Genomic DNA, 14,559 nt, shown 5'->3' on the forward strand with positions numbered 1-14,559 from the left:
AATAATAATAATAATAATAATATTATCATCATCATCATCCTCTGCCTTTATAATTCCAATTCCCATTTTTTGCCCCTGTTGTGACTTCCAATGCTTCAGCCCCACAGTTCTCTACTAAGTCATCACCATACAATGCTCTGACTTCACTCTTCCATTCTCCTTCTTGACACCTTCGTGAACCAGTTTAACTTTCCTGTTTTCTTGAATCCCTTACCTTATTATCTCAGTAAACTTGTCTTGTCAGCCCTCAACTTTGGATCACTCCTATCATCTGCTACTTTTCATCTTAGGTGAATTTCTTAAAGCACAAATCTTGATTATATCATTCACTGTACTCAATAAACTCTAGTGCCTCACCATTTGCTGAACAAAAGTAAAGGAAAATCATGAAACCACATTGAAGAGGTCCATTACAAATTTATATTACATAACCTTAACGGGACCCTTACTACTGAAAAGTAGTTCTTTTATACCTCTTAATTAACTCACTGTCTTCCTCACTATAGCAGTCTTTCCAAACCTTTTCAGCCCTTCTCCGATCTGGCTTCCCCACTTTCCCTTCCTTCTCAGCAAAAAACTTGCCTAATATTTTATTAAAAAATTGAGACTGTTTCCAAGAGCTTCTCTCCTCTTTCATATAACTGATTCCTTCTGTCATTTATCTTCCATACTCTTGTCTCCCATGGTGACCTTTTGCCAAGACAAACTCCTTTACATGAAAAAATTATGCCTCCTTGTCTTCTTTAGCAAGTTGCCTCCTCTATTCATCCTTTCTTATTTTTAATTTTTCCCCTGTCTACTGCCTGTTTCCTCTACTGATCTCAAAATGCTCAAATTTCCCTATCTTCAAAAAATCCTTACTTGATTTGACCATCTCTATTAAGCATTCTCGAATTTCTCTTCCCCTTTGTGGGTAAACTCCTCAAGAAGGCTGTCCTTAATGGGTGCCCCCACCTTTTTCTCAGAGACTCTCACTCACTGCAGTCTGATTTTCTTCCTTGTTCAACCAAAGACTATCCCTCCAGAGTTTCCTAGCTGCCAAATCTAAAGACCTTTTCTCAGCCTCCATTTTACTTAACCTCTCTGCAGTCTTTGGCTTTTGAAACTGGATCAATCTTTTTAACTTTATATTTTCATTATATTTTACTCTTGTGGTTCTTCTTTCACCACTCAGTCTTTGCTGACTCTTTATCCAGGTCACAACTACTCATCAGCTCCTATAGATTCAGTTATCATTTCTATGTTGATGATTTTCATATCTACTTATTCATACTTAATCTCTGTTCACCTCCAGTCTCATTTCTTCATCTATGTTTTGGACATCTTGAGCTGGATGTCTTGTAAACTTAAACTTGATACTTAGAAAATTGAACTATTCCCTAAACCCTCCTAATTTTTTTTAAATTCATTTTTGTTAAAGATATTATTTGAGTTTTACAATTTTCCCTCCAGTCTTGCTTCCCTCCTCCCACCCCCCCACCCCCCCACGGAAAGCACTGTCAGCCTTTACTTTGTTTCCATGTTGTACCTTGATCCAATTTGGGTGTGATGAGAGAGAAATCATATCCTTAAGAGAATAGAAGTGTCAGAGGTAACAAGATCAGACAATAAGATATCTTTTTTTTCCCCTAAATTAAAGGAAATAGTCCTTGCACTTTGTTCAAATTCCACAGCTCCTTATCTGGATACAGATGGCACTCTCCTTTGCAGACAGCCCAATATTGTTCCCGATTGTTGCACTGATGGAATGAGTGAGTCCTTCAAGGTTGAACATCACTCCCATGTAGCTGTTAGGGTGTACAGTGTTTTTCTCATTCTGCTCATCTCACTCAGCATCAGTTCATGCAAATCCCTCCAGGCTTCCCTGAAATCCTGTCCCTCCTGGTTTCTAATAGAACAATAGTGTTCCATGACATACATATACCATAGTTTGCTAAGCCATTCCCCAATTGAAGGACATTTACTTGATTTCCAATTCTTTGCCACCACAAACGGGGCTGCTATAAATATTTTTGTACAAGTAATGTTTTTACCCTTTTTCCTTCATCTCTTCAGGGTATAGACCCAGTAGTGGTATTGCTGGGTCAAAGTAAACCCTCCTAATTTACCTATTACTCTTTATCCACTAGTGTGCAAACTAGCTATCTTCTTTAACTCTTCACTCTCTTCTCTTTCCCTATATCCAGTCTGTTGCCAAGGTCTGTCAGTTTACCTTTATAAATCTCTTGAATACTTTACCTGACATTGCTATCACCTTGATGCATATCATCTTGGGCCTGGACTGTTGAAGTAGTCTACTGATTGGTCTTCTACCCTTAAATCTCTCCACTCCATTCTGTCTTCCACTGAATTGGTAGTGATTTTCTTAAAGCACAAGTCTTGACTACATCACTGTACTCAATAAACTCTAGTGCCTCACCATTTAAATCTAATTTTTAAAAAATCTCATTTGACATTCTAAAGCCCTTCTTACCTGGTTCTCTTCTCTTCCCCTAAGACCTCCAGTCTTACACCTTAACCTCTTTCCTCACTTCTTTTCTTCCCTCCATGTGACCCTGGTATCTTTACTTTTTGTTATATAACTCCAGGCATTTTGCCTGGCTGTCCCCAGGTTCTCTTTGCTCATCTCTCCTTCTTGAATTCCTTAGGCTTCTGTCAGAACCCAGCTAAAATCCCAGCTTCAGGAATTATTTCTCTATCCCTTTTAATTCTGTTGTCTTTCTTTTGATGATTTATGCTTTATCCTGTATGTAGTTTGTGTGTAGTTTTAAAGTTCCTCGAGAGTAGGACTGTTTTATCTTTCTTTGTATTCCTAGTGTTTGGCACAGGTTCTGGTTTAAAACATTTATTGACTGGCTAATTTAATGACTGGCTTAATTAATTTAAGCTTCCTAAAAAAAAAATCTTAGTCTTTGGTTTGTTTACTGTCTTAATCTCTCCCTCCTTTTTTGCTCAGCAAACCATTCCTTGGGGAAAAATAAACTAATTTAACAAAATCCATCAATGCATCAGTCTGAAAGTACATGCAGTATTCTCTCTTTCTACTTCCTTACCTCTGAAAAAAGTGAGGGATTTTTCATTTTCTCAGCTTTTTTTCTAGAGTTACCCTTTGTCATTAGTTTTTTGATTCTGTTTACTTTGTTATAGTTGTTGTCCACATTGCTTTCTTGGTTTTGTTTCTTTATTCACTTTGTAATTCTTTTCATGCTTCTCTCTGCATTCTCTATTTTATGGGGCAGCAATACTCATTTATATTTAAGTAAGGCCTTTTCCAAATCAATCATAGGCCCATTTAAAAACATAATATAGTAGATAGTCATTCTAAATTTTTTGGGTATATTATTTGTCTCTAATTCAAAATTATCTTAATACAATATATAATGCAGTTCATTGTCCTTGTACAAAATAGGTGCTTACTATTTGTTGAATATTTAAATAAATTGTATATATCACTTGCCAACATATGCACTTAAGGGATTATTGCATTCAATTTTGTCTCTTTTTTTAAAAGCTTTTCAAGGATGATATCAGATATTTATTGACCATGGATAAACTGTGGAGGAAAAGGAAGCCTCCTGTGCCATTAGATTGGACTGAAGTGCAAAATCAAGGTAATTTGTACAAATCTTGTGACTACCTACTTTAAACCCTCCATTCCCTTAAAAAAAAATTACATTCTCTATTTGACTAGAACTTCTCTTTATTTAATTATTTTGCTTTGCTGGACATTTCTATACAGTGGGACTTCTTCTACCACCTTCCATGGACTTTACTGTCTGCCAGTGATCCAAAAAGTCAGAATTTTGAAATAGCATGGTCCATTCAATAAGAAAATGTTTAATAGGATTTTATTAGAAACTTTTCCATTTCTACAAGTAGCATTAATAGTTATATCCCTTTAATCATATCTTCTGATATGACTTGTCAGTGATAAACTTTTCAGAATGTTGAAAGTAGTTGATTTAAGCTATTTTGAGCAAGGGGAATCTGCTTCCTTACCTTGCATCCTTTTTTTTTTTTAAGATAGGACAAAAAAACTCCATCAAACCATATAGGTTCCCAATAAGAATCAGGGTCCTGGTTTTCTGGAAACAATTCATTTTGTATTTTATGAAGGGTAAGGAATTCTTGAAAGCTTTGGATGAGAGATCAGAATTTAATTTTAATTCATTGATCCTCTTTTACAAACCCAACAGACTGAAGTGTTGAACATCATTCTTCTTCAAAAAAAGATATTTATCTGGAGTTCAGCTGGAGCCAATCAATCTTTCTTATATTGTAATTCTGTTAAGTTATTGTACAGATTCATTGACTTTCAAATTATTTTTTACCTAAAACATTTTTGGTTTTCTATATATAGCTTTTCTTAAAAAATTTGTTTTAAATGGTGAGGCATTATACATATATACATATATATATATGTATATATGTATGTATACATAATGTATATGCCTTTTTAGATTTGCTGTTAACAAAAAATGCGTTGTTACTTTCTTTTGAGATTTTTCAAGGCAATGGGGTTAAGTGTCTTGTCCAAGGCCACACAGCTAGGTAATTATTAAGTGTCTGAGATTGGATTTGAACCCAGGTACTCCTGACTCCAAGGCCAGTGCTCTATTCACTGCGCCACCTAGCGGCCCTCATTATTACTCTTATTCCAGAGATGAGAGTCTCAATCCAGATACTAGTAGAAATCTTTAGTGGAAATCTGATTGTAATTACAGTGACTTAAGGAAACTCAAAGAAAATGCTACTAATCAGTTTTGCCTGGAGAGAACTTTTTTTTTGGGGGGGGGGTTTGCAAGGGTTAAGTGATTTACCCAAGGTCATATAGTAGGTAATTATTAAGTGTACAAGACTGGATTTGAACTCGGGTCCTTCTGACTCCAGGATTGGTGCTCTATCCATTGTGCCACCTAACTGCCCCAGCAAGAGAACTTTTTAGAAAAGGATTTAAGAAAGAACTGTTGCAGACTTTTAGAATTTCAGGGATACTAGCTGATTGCAGATCTTTTTGAATTTATTATATTTACTTGTAACTTTTCATTTGAATTTAAACTTTATGTCTGGATGTAAATTTTGTGATACATGTTCCACCATATTCTATCTTCTCTCTTCTTCCCCCAAAAGGACTTCTTATCCAGGGGATGTCTTCTGGTGATTTAATGGCAATAATGTTGTTTTTATATTATTGGTTCTATTAGATATCTGGGTTGCTCAGTAGAACAGAGTTCCAATCACAAAGTTCGGAAGGACTGAGTTCAAATCCATTTCAGACACTTCATAGCTTTGTGACTAGGAAGGCATTTAATAAATCTCAGTTTCCTCTCTATAAAATGAAGATAACAGCATCCATCTTCCAAGGTTGTGAGAATCAAATGAGATAATTCTGAAGTGTTTAGTACAGTGTTTGACATGTAGTAATAAGCACTATATAAATGTCAGGTATTAATTAATAGCTAATATGCTACCTTCATAAAAATGTTATAGAATGGAATGGAATGGAATGGAAAATGCATTTCAACTCTGGTTTTTACAAATCTCAGAGCATTGAACTTATGAAGTATGAATGTGAAGACATTCAGCTTGTCACCTAAAGAATTTTTATAGTTTTTTTATGTTTATTATGTTTTTTGTACTTTGATTTTTTTCAAAATGCTTATCTGGTATTTCATTCCATAACTGGGGATAGAATTGAGAAGTGGTGACTTTGTAGCATTTTTGTCTTGCAGAAATTTTTAATGCCATTGATAAATATGTATAGTGACCACAGTTGTTTGAAGAGAAATACTTCTGTTTTCAGTAATGACCTTTCTAAAATATTTCATTCTTGAGGGTTTTTTGGGGGGATGGGGAGTTGCAAGGCAATGGGGTTAAAGTGACTTGCTCAAAGTCACACAAGTAGATAAATATTAAGTGTCTGAGGACTGATTTGAACTCGGGTCCTCCAGACTCTAGGACCAGTGCTCTATCCTGTGCACCGTTTTATTTTTTGCCAATTTGGTGGGTTTGAAGTGATAGGTCACAGTTTTTTATTTTGCATTTCTCTAAAGATTAATGAGATGGATCATTTTTCAAATGATTGCTTTAGTAATATGTGTTTCCCTCTTAGAATATCTTTCAATATGCGTATTTGAACCTTTATCCCCAGTAATGATTTATTTAGGACATTGTCCTTAAATTTTGTAGTTATAGAAATTTTAAACGTTTTTTTATGGGTTCTAGAAATAATTTCCTCAAATGAATATTTTTATCTTGGTTAAATTAGCTATAATCAAATTGATTTTTTTCTCTAAATGTTAAGTATATCTGTTTCTATTTTGATATTGATGTTCCTATTGGTCAGGGATCACTTCTATTTAATTTATATTGTACAAAAGATGGTAATGTGCCAAAGGTGTCATTTGCTGAAGAAAATCCCATTACACTCAAGCTAATATTATCTTTTTTTCTTCACTTGAAGAAATAAATGTAGCAGATCAACAAAATGAGTCCATGTTAGGTTTAAAAGATCAACAGGTTCTGGATGTCAAGAGCTATGCACATCTGTTTTCAAAGAGTATTGAAACCTTGAGAGTTCATCTTGCTGAAAAAGGTGATGGAGCTGAACTGATATGGGACAAGGTTAGTTGAGAAAATGCAGTAAACAGTTAAATATTAAGTATTGGGTTTTAATTTTAGAACTGTTCTTAATTTGTAATGGAGGCATTTTTTTTAATTTTTTTAATAGGGTTTTTTTTTTTTTTTGCAAGGCAAATGGGGTTAAGTGGCTTGCCCAAGGCCACACAGCTAGGTAATGATTAAGTGTCTGAGGTCGGATTTGAACTCAGGTACTCCTGACTCCAGGGCTGGTACTCTAGCCACTGCACCACCTAGCTGCCCCAAGGGAGGCATTTTAAATACCAATAAATTATATTTAGGATGGGAAATTTTAACTGAATACAAATTAATGATGATTAAAAATGATTGGGCAGCTAGATGGTTCAGTGGAAAGAGTGTGGGTGGGGCTGGAATTAGGAAGACTTCTCTTTCTTGAGTTCACATCTGGCCTGAGACAGTAGCTGTATGACCCTGTCAATTTCCTCATCTTCAGTGAGCTGGAAAAGGAAATGGCATACTCATATTTGCCAAGAAAACCCCAATTAGTTCATGAAGATTCAGACATGGCTGAAAATATTTTCAAAGGACTCTTAAATTCACAATAGTTATAAAATGGGTATGAAATGTACTATCTGATTTGCAGGATTATTGTGATGAAAAGTGCTTTGGGAATCATCTGTAAGTAAATACAAGTTACTATTATAGGTATTTTTATGATGAGCATTTATTTTTATGGACAAATCTCAGAAATAAAATTTGTTGTACGTATTTCCTGAAAGGAAAAATTGACTTGACTTAAATCATTTCAAAAACTCAGAAAATGTTGCTGTCATTATCTAAGTGTGTTTATAGGTTGAGTATTTTTTTTTAATCATTGGCAGGATGATCCATCAGCAATGGATTTTGTTACATCTGCAGCAAACCTCAGGATGCATATTTTCAGTATGAATATGAAGAGCAGATTTGATATCAAATGTAAGCTTTACTTTTCTTCTTGAGTCAAGTCATTTCCATCTTTAAAGTTTTTCTGTTTTTTCTTAAGTAGACTTTAAATAAACTTTAAAAAGTCTTTCTTTTTTGAAAAGATTTACCTTATTTTTTTTTTTTTAGCTATGGCTGGAAATATCATTCCTGCAATAGCTACTACTAATGCGGTGATTGCTGGGCTGATAGTCCTGGAAGGTTTGAAAATTTTATCAGGAAAAATAGATCAATGTAGAACGGTGAGTTAGATAAGATTTTCAGATTTTGTTTCTGAAGTTCTGTCTTCTATTTCTAATTCCTGTATGGGTATGTTGTCCCAAAGATCTTTTTGAACAAGCAGCCAAATCCAAGAAAGAAACTACTGGTGCCTTGTGCATTGGATCCTCCCAATCCTAATTGTTATGTTTGTGCCAGCAAGCCTGAGGTAACAGTGAAATTGAATGTCCACAAAGTCACAGTCCTTACATTACAGGATAAGGTGAGTATGTTGAAAGTTTCTCTTCCTGACTTGTAAATTTGTCAAATTCAATCTCTGTTTTAATTGGTATATCAAACTTTTTTGAGGCTCTCCCCAGTGCTGCCACTTTTCTTCCTCAAAAAACTTGAAACTCCCCTTTTTCCTTTTTCCTATAATTATGACCTAAATTCCAGGTATAAAAATCAGAAAGGCATTGCATTATAATTGTCTTCAAATCACAATCAAATCAAGACCTGTATTTGTTAAGACGTTATGGCAGAAAACATCCTATATCTGTTACTAGAAAATACTTAGTTCCTATTTTATTGATGCTGGGGATTATGTCATGTCATCTGTCTATGCAGAATGGTGTAATTCAAAAAGTGCTTGATTGGGAGTAAGAGATTCTGGGTTTAAACTCTGCCACTGTCTACTACTTAACCTTTGTGTGACCTTGGGCAAGTCACTTAGTTTTTTTTGGGCCTCAGTTTCCTTATTTTAAAGAGTGATACATTTTAAGAATGTTTTCAGTAAATGTTTTAAAATTGAATAATAGTATCAAATATTTAAGAATGGGATTGATTTAACATTAGAGAAATGATAGTTCTTGTGATAAGAAATGTGTAAATGTTTTATGTTTATGTTTTTAAAATTAAGTTGTTTTATTTGGGTAGAGTTTAAAATATTTGATTGTGATACAGAATTAAAATACCACACTAGAAGAGAGGAGGAAAATTAGTCCCATTGGAAAATTCTAGGGATTTTGTTGATTTAAAGTATGTTAGTGGCATGAATCTTTTTTCTTTTTAGATAGTGAAAGAAAAATTTGCTATGGTAGCACCAGATGTACAGATTGAAGATGGCAAAGGAACCATTCTCATATCTTCAGAAGAGGGAGAAACAGAGGGTATTCACTATATTTATTAGCTTTCTCTGTTTATATGGAGGCATTAATTAGACAGTATTCTTTCTCTCAACAAGTATTTGTGGACTTGCTTTGAATGTAGTATTTTTTATACTAGACATTGAGATCCAGAAAGAATAGTTAAGGTTTCTTTGAATTAACAGAAATATTGTAGCTTTAGCGTTGAAAATCTCAGCATCAGCTTACCAAGAATTGTAATTTGGATGATTGGAGGAGCTATTCTTGGCCTGCCTATCCTAATAGGACCACATTTTCTTATTCTCATTGATAACTATTTTATTACTAATCCTAGCAACATGGTTAAAATTATCCTAGGTTCATGATTAAATTGTGAATTGTGAAATAGTGGCTCAGTGTTGCTCATCCTTTCAGCTCATGTTATATGGATATGAAGTCAAGAGAATTAATTCTATTTGAAATTTAAGGTTTCCTTGGCTCCTTGCAAAGGTCCTATAAAAGGGGTGTCACTGTTCGGATGGTGTTGTATAGACTGAATTTTTGTCTTCATAATAAGGTACAGTTTATATAAAAATGTATTTTTATTGTTGGTGGATCATTCATTTTATTATTTGAATTCTTTCAATTTTCTAGCTAATAATCATAAGAAGTTGTCAGAATTTGGAATAAGAAATGGCAGCAGGCTTCAAGCAGATGATTTTCTGCAGGATTATACCTTATTGATCAATGTCCTCCATAGGTAGGAATTTTTAATTGCTCTAAAATGAAAAATATTTAAATGTTATAGAATTGAAATAGAGTGAAAAGGTTTTTTCTATCTTTAAATCATAACATAGAACCTTTGTTCACTTGTGCTTCTAATTTCCTGTCACATAGAAATTTTGGAATCCAGAAATATAAATGAATGTCTTTTATAACTACTTGAAGTGAATAAAGTAATGCAATCATTCCAAAACAGATTATTAGCATTCATAAAAGCTTTTTTTCTTGAAATAGTCTGATAGTCTGACTGGAGAGTGGTAGTCAGAATTTCAATTTATGCATGTCTTTCCTTTAGTAAAACAACCCCTCCCCCCCAAAAAAAAACCAAACCAAACAAACAAACACAACTCCGTAGTATGCTCACATTTATATAGTGCTTTGGGAAATACCATTTTTACTTAAAAATTTATTTTCAGTTTTGTAAAAATATGAATTATACAAATTTTGAATCAACTTAGTATTTTATCGCTTTTTGAATTTAAATTTACTAGAAATAAGAAACATGGATGTTTGCATGAAGGCAATTAGGTTATTTATATTTTATTATTTATATTTTATTACATTAAACTTTTTGAAATTAATACTATAGGTATAATAATAGAATATTTGATTATTAGATTTGATTGCCCTTGATTGCCCTGATCCATCCCATTTCTCAACCCTATCATAATTTGTTGTAAAAAATCACTTTATTACCTTTATTTTAAAATATTACTTTTTTTACAGTGATGATCTAGAAAAAGATGTGGAATTTGAAGTTGTTGGAGATGCCCCTGAAAAAATGGGGCCAAAACCAACAGAACAGACATCTAAAAACATCAGTAATGGCAGTGATGATGGGGCACAGCCATCCACATCAACAGGTAAATAACTTCAGAGAATGTCAGAGTTGAAAGGGGGGCCTCCAGACATCTAGAACAGTGCATTCTTGAACAAGGAGTCCCTCTAAAACATTCTGAACAAATGGCCATTCAACCTTGTTTGAAGAACTTCAGTGAGGGGAGACATCTACTACCCTCTTAGGTAGCCTTTTTATTTTCTGGATGATTTTTGTTATAAATTTTTATTTATTATTAGTTTGCTTATTTTTGGTTTCTTTACATGATTGCTAGTTTTGCTTTCCAAGGGTTAAGCTATAATTTACAAGTTGTTTATAGGGTATAAGTCTTAATTCTGCTTCCACATAATAGCCTTTTCAAATTTTTGAACAAAGCTATCATGTTTTCCCAAAGTCTTGTCTTCTGGACTAAACATTCTCAGTTCCTCTACCTCATCCTCATATGCCACAGACTTGAGGTTTTTCACCATCTTGTTTTTTTTCTCAAGCTTATCAAGTCCTTAAAATATATTGCCTGAAATTGTATAAATTTCTCTAGGACATTTATATTAAGGCATAATGTAGTGGTGAGACTTAATACTTCCTTACTACTGTATACTGTTTTTTCTTGTACCAATCTCTACCTTTTTGAGCTATTATAAAACTATTGAAGTATGTGTCATATTTTTCCTCCACTAAAGTCCTTACATTTTTTCAAATTGCTGTTCAGTCATACCTTTACCATTTTATACTTGTGATTCTGTATTTTTTTATTTTTATAAGTCATTACATCCATCCCTTTCCTATTTCAGCTGACCTGATTTGACCTAGTGTTTTAATCTATTAATACTTTTTAAGATTCTGACTGTCATTGTGTATAAACAGGCCTTTCTCCTTTTTGGTAATCTATAAGTTTGATAATTTTATCTTTGTTGATTTTATTTAAGTCATTGATAAAGTGGTTAACTAGCACAAGTCTAAGTACATATTCCTGGAACCCTCTTTTGGAGACCTTCCCAGGTGACATCAACCATTAGTGATCCTCTTCATGCCTGACCAGGTATATCTAAATTTACCTAACCAGAACTGTTGTCTGGCTAGCATGTTTTATTCAACAGTAGTATTAGAGACTTTTCAAATATTTTGCAAAAAATCTAAATTATCTCTTATGACATTTCTGTGATCTATCAGCCTTAATATCATAAAGAGGGACATATTTCTTTTTTTATTTTTTAATTAACTTTTTTATTTTAGACATTATTTCTTGATGAAACCATGATAGCTTTTTATGATGATCACTGCTTTCTGTTTTAGATGTTCACTGTTTTTTTTTTCCACTTTAATACATTCCACAAATTTTCTTGGAATCCATATCCAGTTTCCCGATCTCTAGTTTGCAGATATCTTTCTTTGCTCTATTTGCAATTTTGTAGTATTGCCAACAAACTTTCAGTGATCACTGACAATGTTTGAGCAGTCATAGTCACTTCTGCCAGACCATTAATTATATAGGATGTTGTATCTGTAGGTCTGGTGATAGGAACTCATCAAAGGGTCTCTCATATCAAAAATTAATCAAAAGTTAATTTTCAAGGGAGAAGTGCTTATCAACTTAAAAATCTTCTTTGGAAGCTTTCTTTGACGTCTTCGTTATCTTGGTGTCTCTCCTGAAATAAATACTTTTTTAAGTCAGAAAGTGTGGAATTTTTTTTTTTGTTTTGTTTTTTAAGATGGGGGTTTTGCATATGAAAGTTATCAAGAACTTGAATCTGGGGAAAGGTACATATAGAAACATTTGGAAGCAATTTATTCATTAGTGAGCAATGGTAGTTTACAATTGGACATATTATTGGTAGGTTTGTTGATATATAAATGGTGTCATTCTCAGTACCCATATTTGCTAAATTCATCTGGCTAAAAAGATTCATAGACAAAGAATTGGAACAATTTAAGTGACAGTAGTGTTGGGGAGTCTTGGACAAATATTCCTCATCAGTTTAACTTCTGTATTCATGTCAAATGTTAATTGGCCATTTAGTGAGACTTTCATGAATTGGGGATATTTAGAACAATAAACCTCTTAATTAATAGGGCTTATAATGTAGCAAAATAGATCAGATAAATAACTAAAATGTAAAGTAGAGTATGAAGAGTGGTGAAAGAAATGTCCAAAGTCCAGAGGAAATGAAATCACTTCTGGCTGGGAGAGTGGGGTATGGATCTGGTAAAGTTGAGTTTGAGCTAGGCTTTGATGGATGGGTAGGAGTTGGGAGTGGTTGAGCTAGGGAATGGTATTATTGCAAGCAGAGGAAGCAATATGAGCCAATAAACAGATTGAGGGTATTGTGGGGATGTGTTGGATAGTAGAGAATAGTCTGACTTGACTGAAGCTTTAGAATGCATAAAGGGAAGTAATTCAAGATTACCTAAGGCCCAAACTTCAGGGGGGCCTTGGATACCAAATTGGAGTTTAGATTTCATTTGGTATGTAGTGGAGAACTACTGAAGGGAATGAGGAGAAATTAAATTGAATTTGCATTGAGTATTTTCTTATTAACCAATATGTGCACCATTCTTGTGACTTTGACCCATTTCTCACTGAAAATGGAGTAGAACAATTGCTCTTGGAAAAGTGTTCAGTGATTTTTTTTGAGAATAATAATTTGAAATGTAAAAATCACATACGGCCATAGTTCATAGATTAGTATTTAAAAGTGACTTTTTTCTTTAATAAGCTCAAGATCAAGATGATGTGCTGATCGTTGATTCTGATGAAGAAGGCCCTTCAAGTAATGCTGATGTCACTGAGGAAGATTCAGCCCGGAAGAGAAAGTTAGATGATAAAGAACATGTCAACGCAAAGAGGCCACGTACGGAACAGTCTGAGGAGCTAGATGACATTATAGCATTAGACTGAATGAAAATAAACTTCATCATTTTATTACTGTCTTATGTAATCTGGGCATTTGTGTTAAATGGCCAGAACTAGACTATTTATGTCCTTTGTTCCAAAGGAAAAATCACATCACTGACTTGACAATGAGTCTTTTTTTCCCTTGATAAAACATTCATTTGGATAGAACCATTAGAAATATTCCAGTATACTATATTGAATGTAGTAGGACTTTAGTTTTAAACACTTGAAAAGAAGTATTTGCTTAAACAGTCATTAGATAAAATACAATACACGGTGCATGTTACAACTTTTTATGTAAATACCTTTAGGTATAATTCAGTAGTTAAAAATACTGTGGTTTAGTAAAATTAATACTCTGGTTATAAATATTACACCTTTATTTTTGGCTAGTAAAAATACTTTAGCTCAGTTTTAATTTTTTTTTCACATCTTCTCCTAAACTGAGGTGGATTCAAAGATGCTTCAAGTGCTGTGTGTTGAAACTTGTTTTAAAATATCAACTGGCACTGTGTACATTACTGTAAAACAATGTTAATTTACTCAATTTTTCAGCTTGTACTGCCTGGTATGTCAGCATCAGAAAATTTTTGTGTATTGTTACGGTTTCAGGTTATTTATATTTGATGTTTTGTAAAACTCAAATACTCCCATGCTGTACTTTTAAAGGACCAAATAAATATCTGAATACTTGCTATACATGCCTATACAGTTCAAGTTAATGCTGACATTGTTGTGGGTTTTACATAGTATCAGTATCTTTTGTACATTTTTGTTTTGAAAAGCCTAAACTATATTTAGAATTTGAAAACTCTGGCTCTTTGGAAGGGCAGTTTTAAAAGTTCTTTAATAATATTTTTCTTGAACTGTCAGAGAATTGATTTATGTTTTAGAAAAGCCATGCTTAAGAGTAGTCTGATTCTTTTGCCTTTTCTGAAGATATTTTGTATGTAAATCCTCCTTATAATGAGAAAGTTTGTTTTACTTAAAGCTGAGACTTTTGGAGCTAGACATCTAAAATTGATTTCAAAAGTTTGTAAAAAAATCTAAAGGATGTGGTAATTGAGTAGAGGTTAAGAGTGATGAAGCCCAGATGAGCCTGAGTGATGAAAAGATAGTGGTCCCCTCAACTTTAGAGAATT

At 33.5% G+C, this 14,559-nt stretch overlaps 1 protein-coding gene across 1 annotated transcript in view; it reads left to right on the plus strand.

The window, feature by feature from the left end:
* The window catches only part of UBA2 (ubiquitin like modifier activating enzyme 2), a 31,226-nt gene extending 17,110 nt beyond the window's left edge, over positions 1 to 14,116 (plus strand). Inside the window, exons 9-17 of the mRNA XM_074211508.1 lie at positions 3,512 to 3,611; positions 6,464 to 6,624; positions 7,482 to 7,575; positions 7,711 to 7,823; positions 7,907 to 8,062; positions 8,852 to 8,948; positions 9,558 to 9,663; positions 10,413 to 10,549; positions 13,239 to 14,116. Of these exons, the coding sequence (XP_074067609.1) occupies positions 3,512 to 3,611; positions 6,464 to 6,624; positions 7,482 to 7,575; positions 7,711 to 7,823; positions 7,907 to 8,062; positions 8,852 to 8,948; positions 9,558 to 9,663; positions 10,413 to 10,549; positions 13,239 to 13,420 (1,146 nt within the window). The 3' untranslated portion in view covers positions 13,421 to 14,116. The remainder of the gene's footprint in view (positions 1 to 3,511; positions 3,612 to 6,463; positions 6,625 to 7,481; positions 7,576 to 7,710; positions 7,824 to 7,906; positions 8,063 to 8,851; positions 8,949 to 9,557; positions 9,664 to 10,412; positions 10,550 to 13,238) is intronic.
* Positions 14,117 to 14,559: the final 443 nt, after the last annotated feature.

The sequence above is a fragment of the Macrotis lagotis genome, chromosome 1 (assembly GCF_037893015.1).
Source record: "Macrotis lagotis isolate mMagLag1 chromosome 1, bilby.v1.9.chrom.fasta, whole genome shotgun sequence".
NCBI classification, from domain to species: Eukaryota; Metazoa; Chordata; class Mammalia; order Peramelemorphia; family Peramelidae; genus Macrotis; species Macrotis lagotis.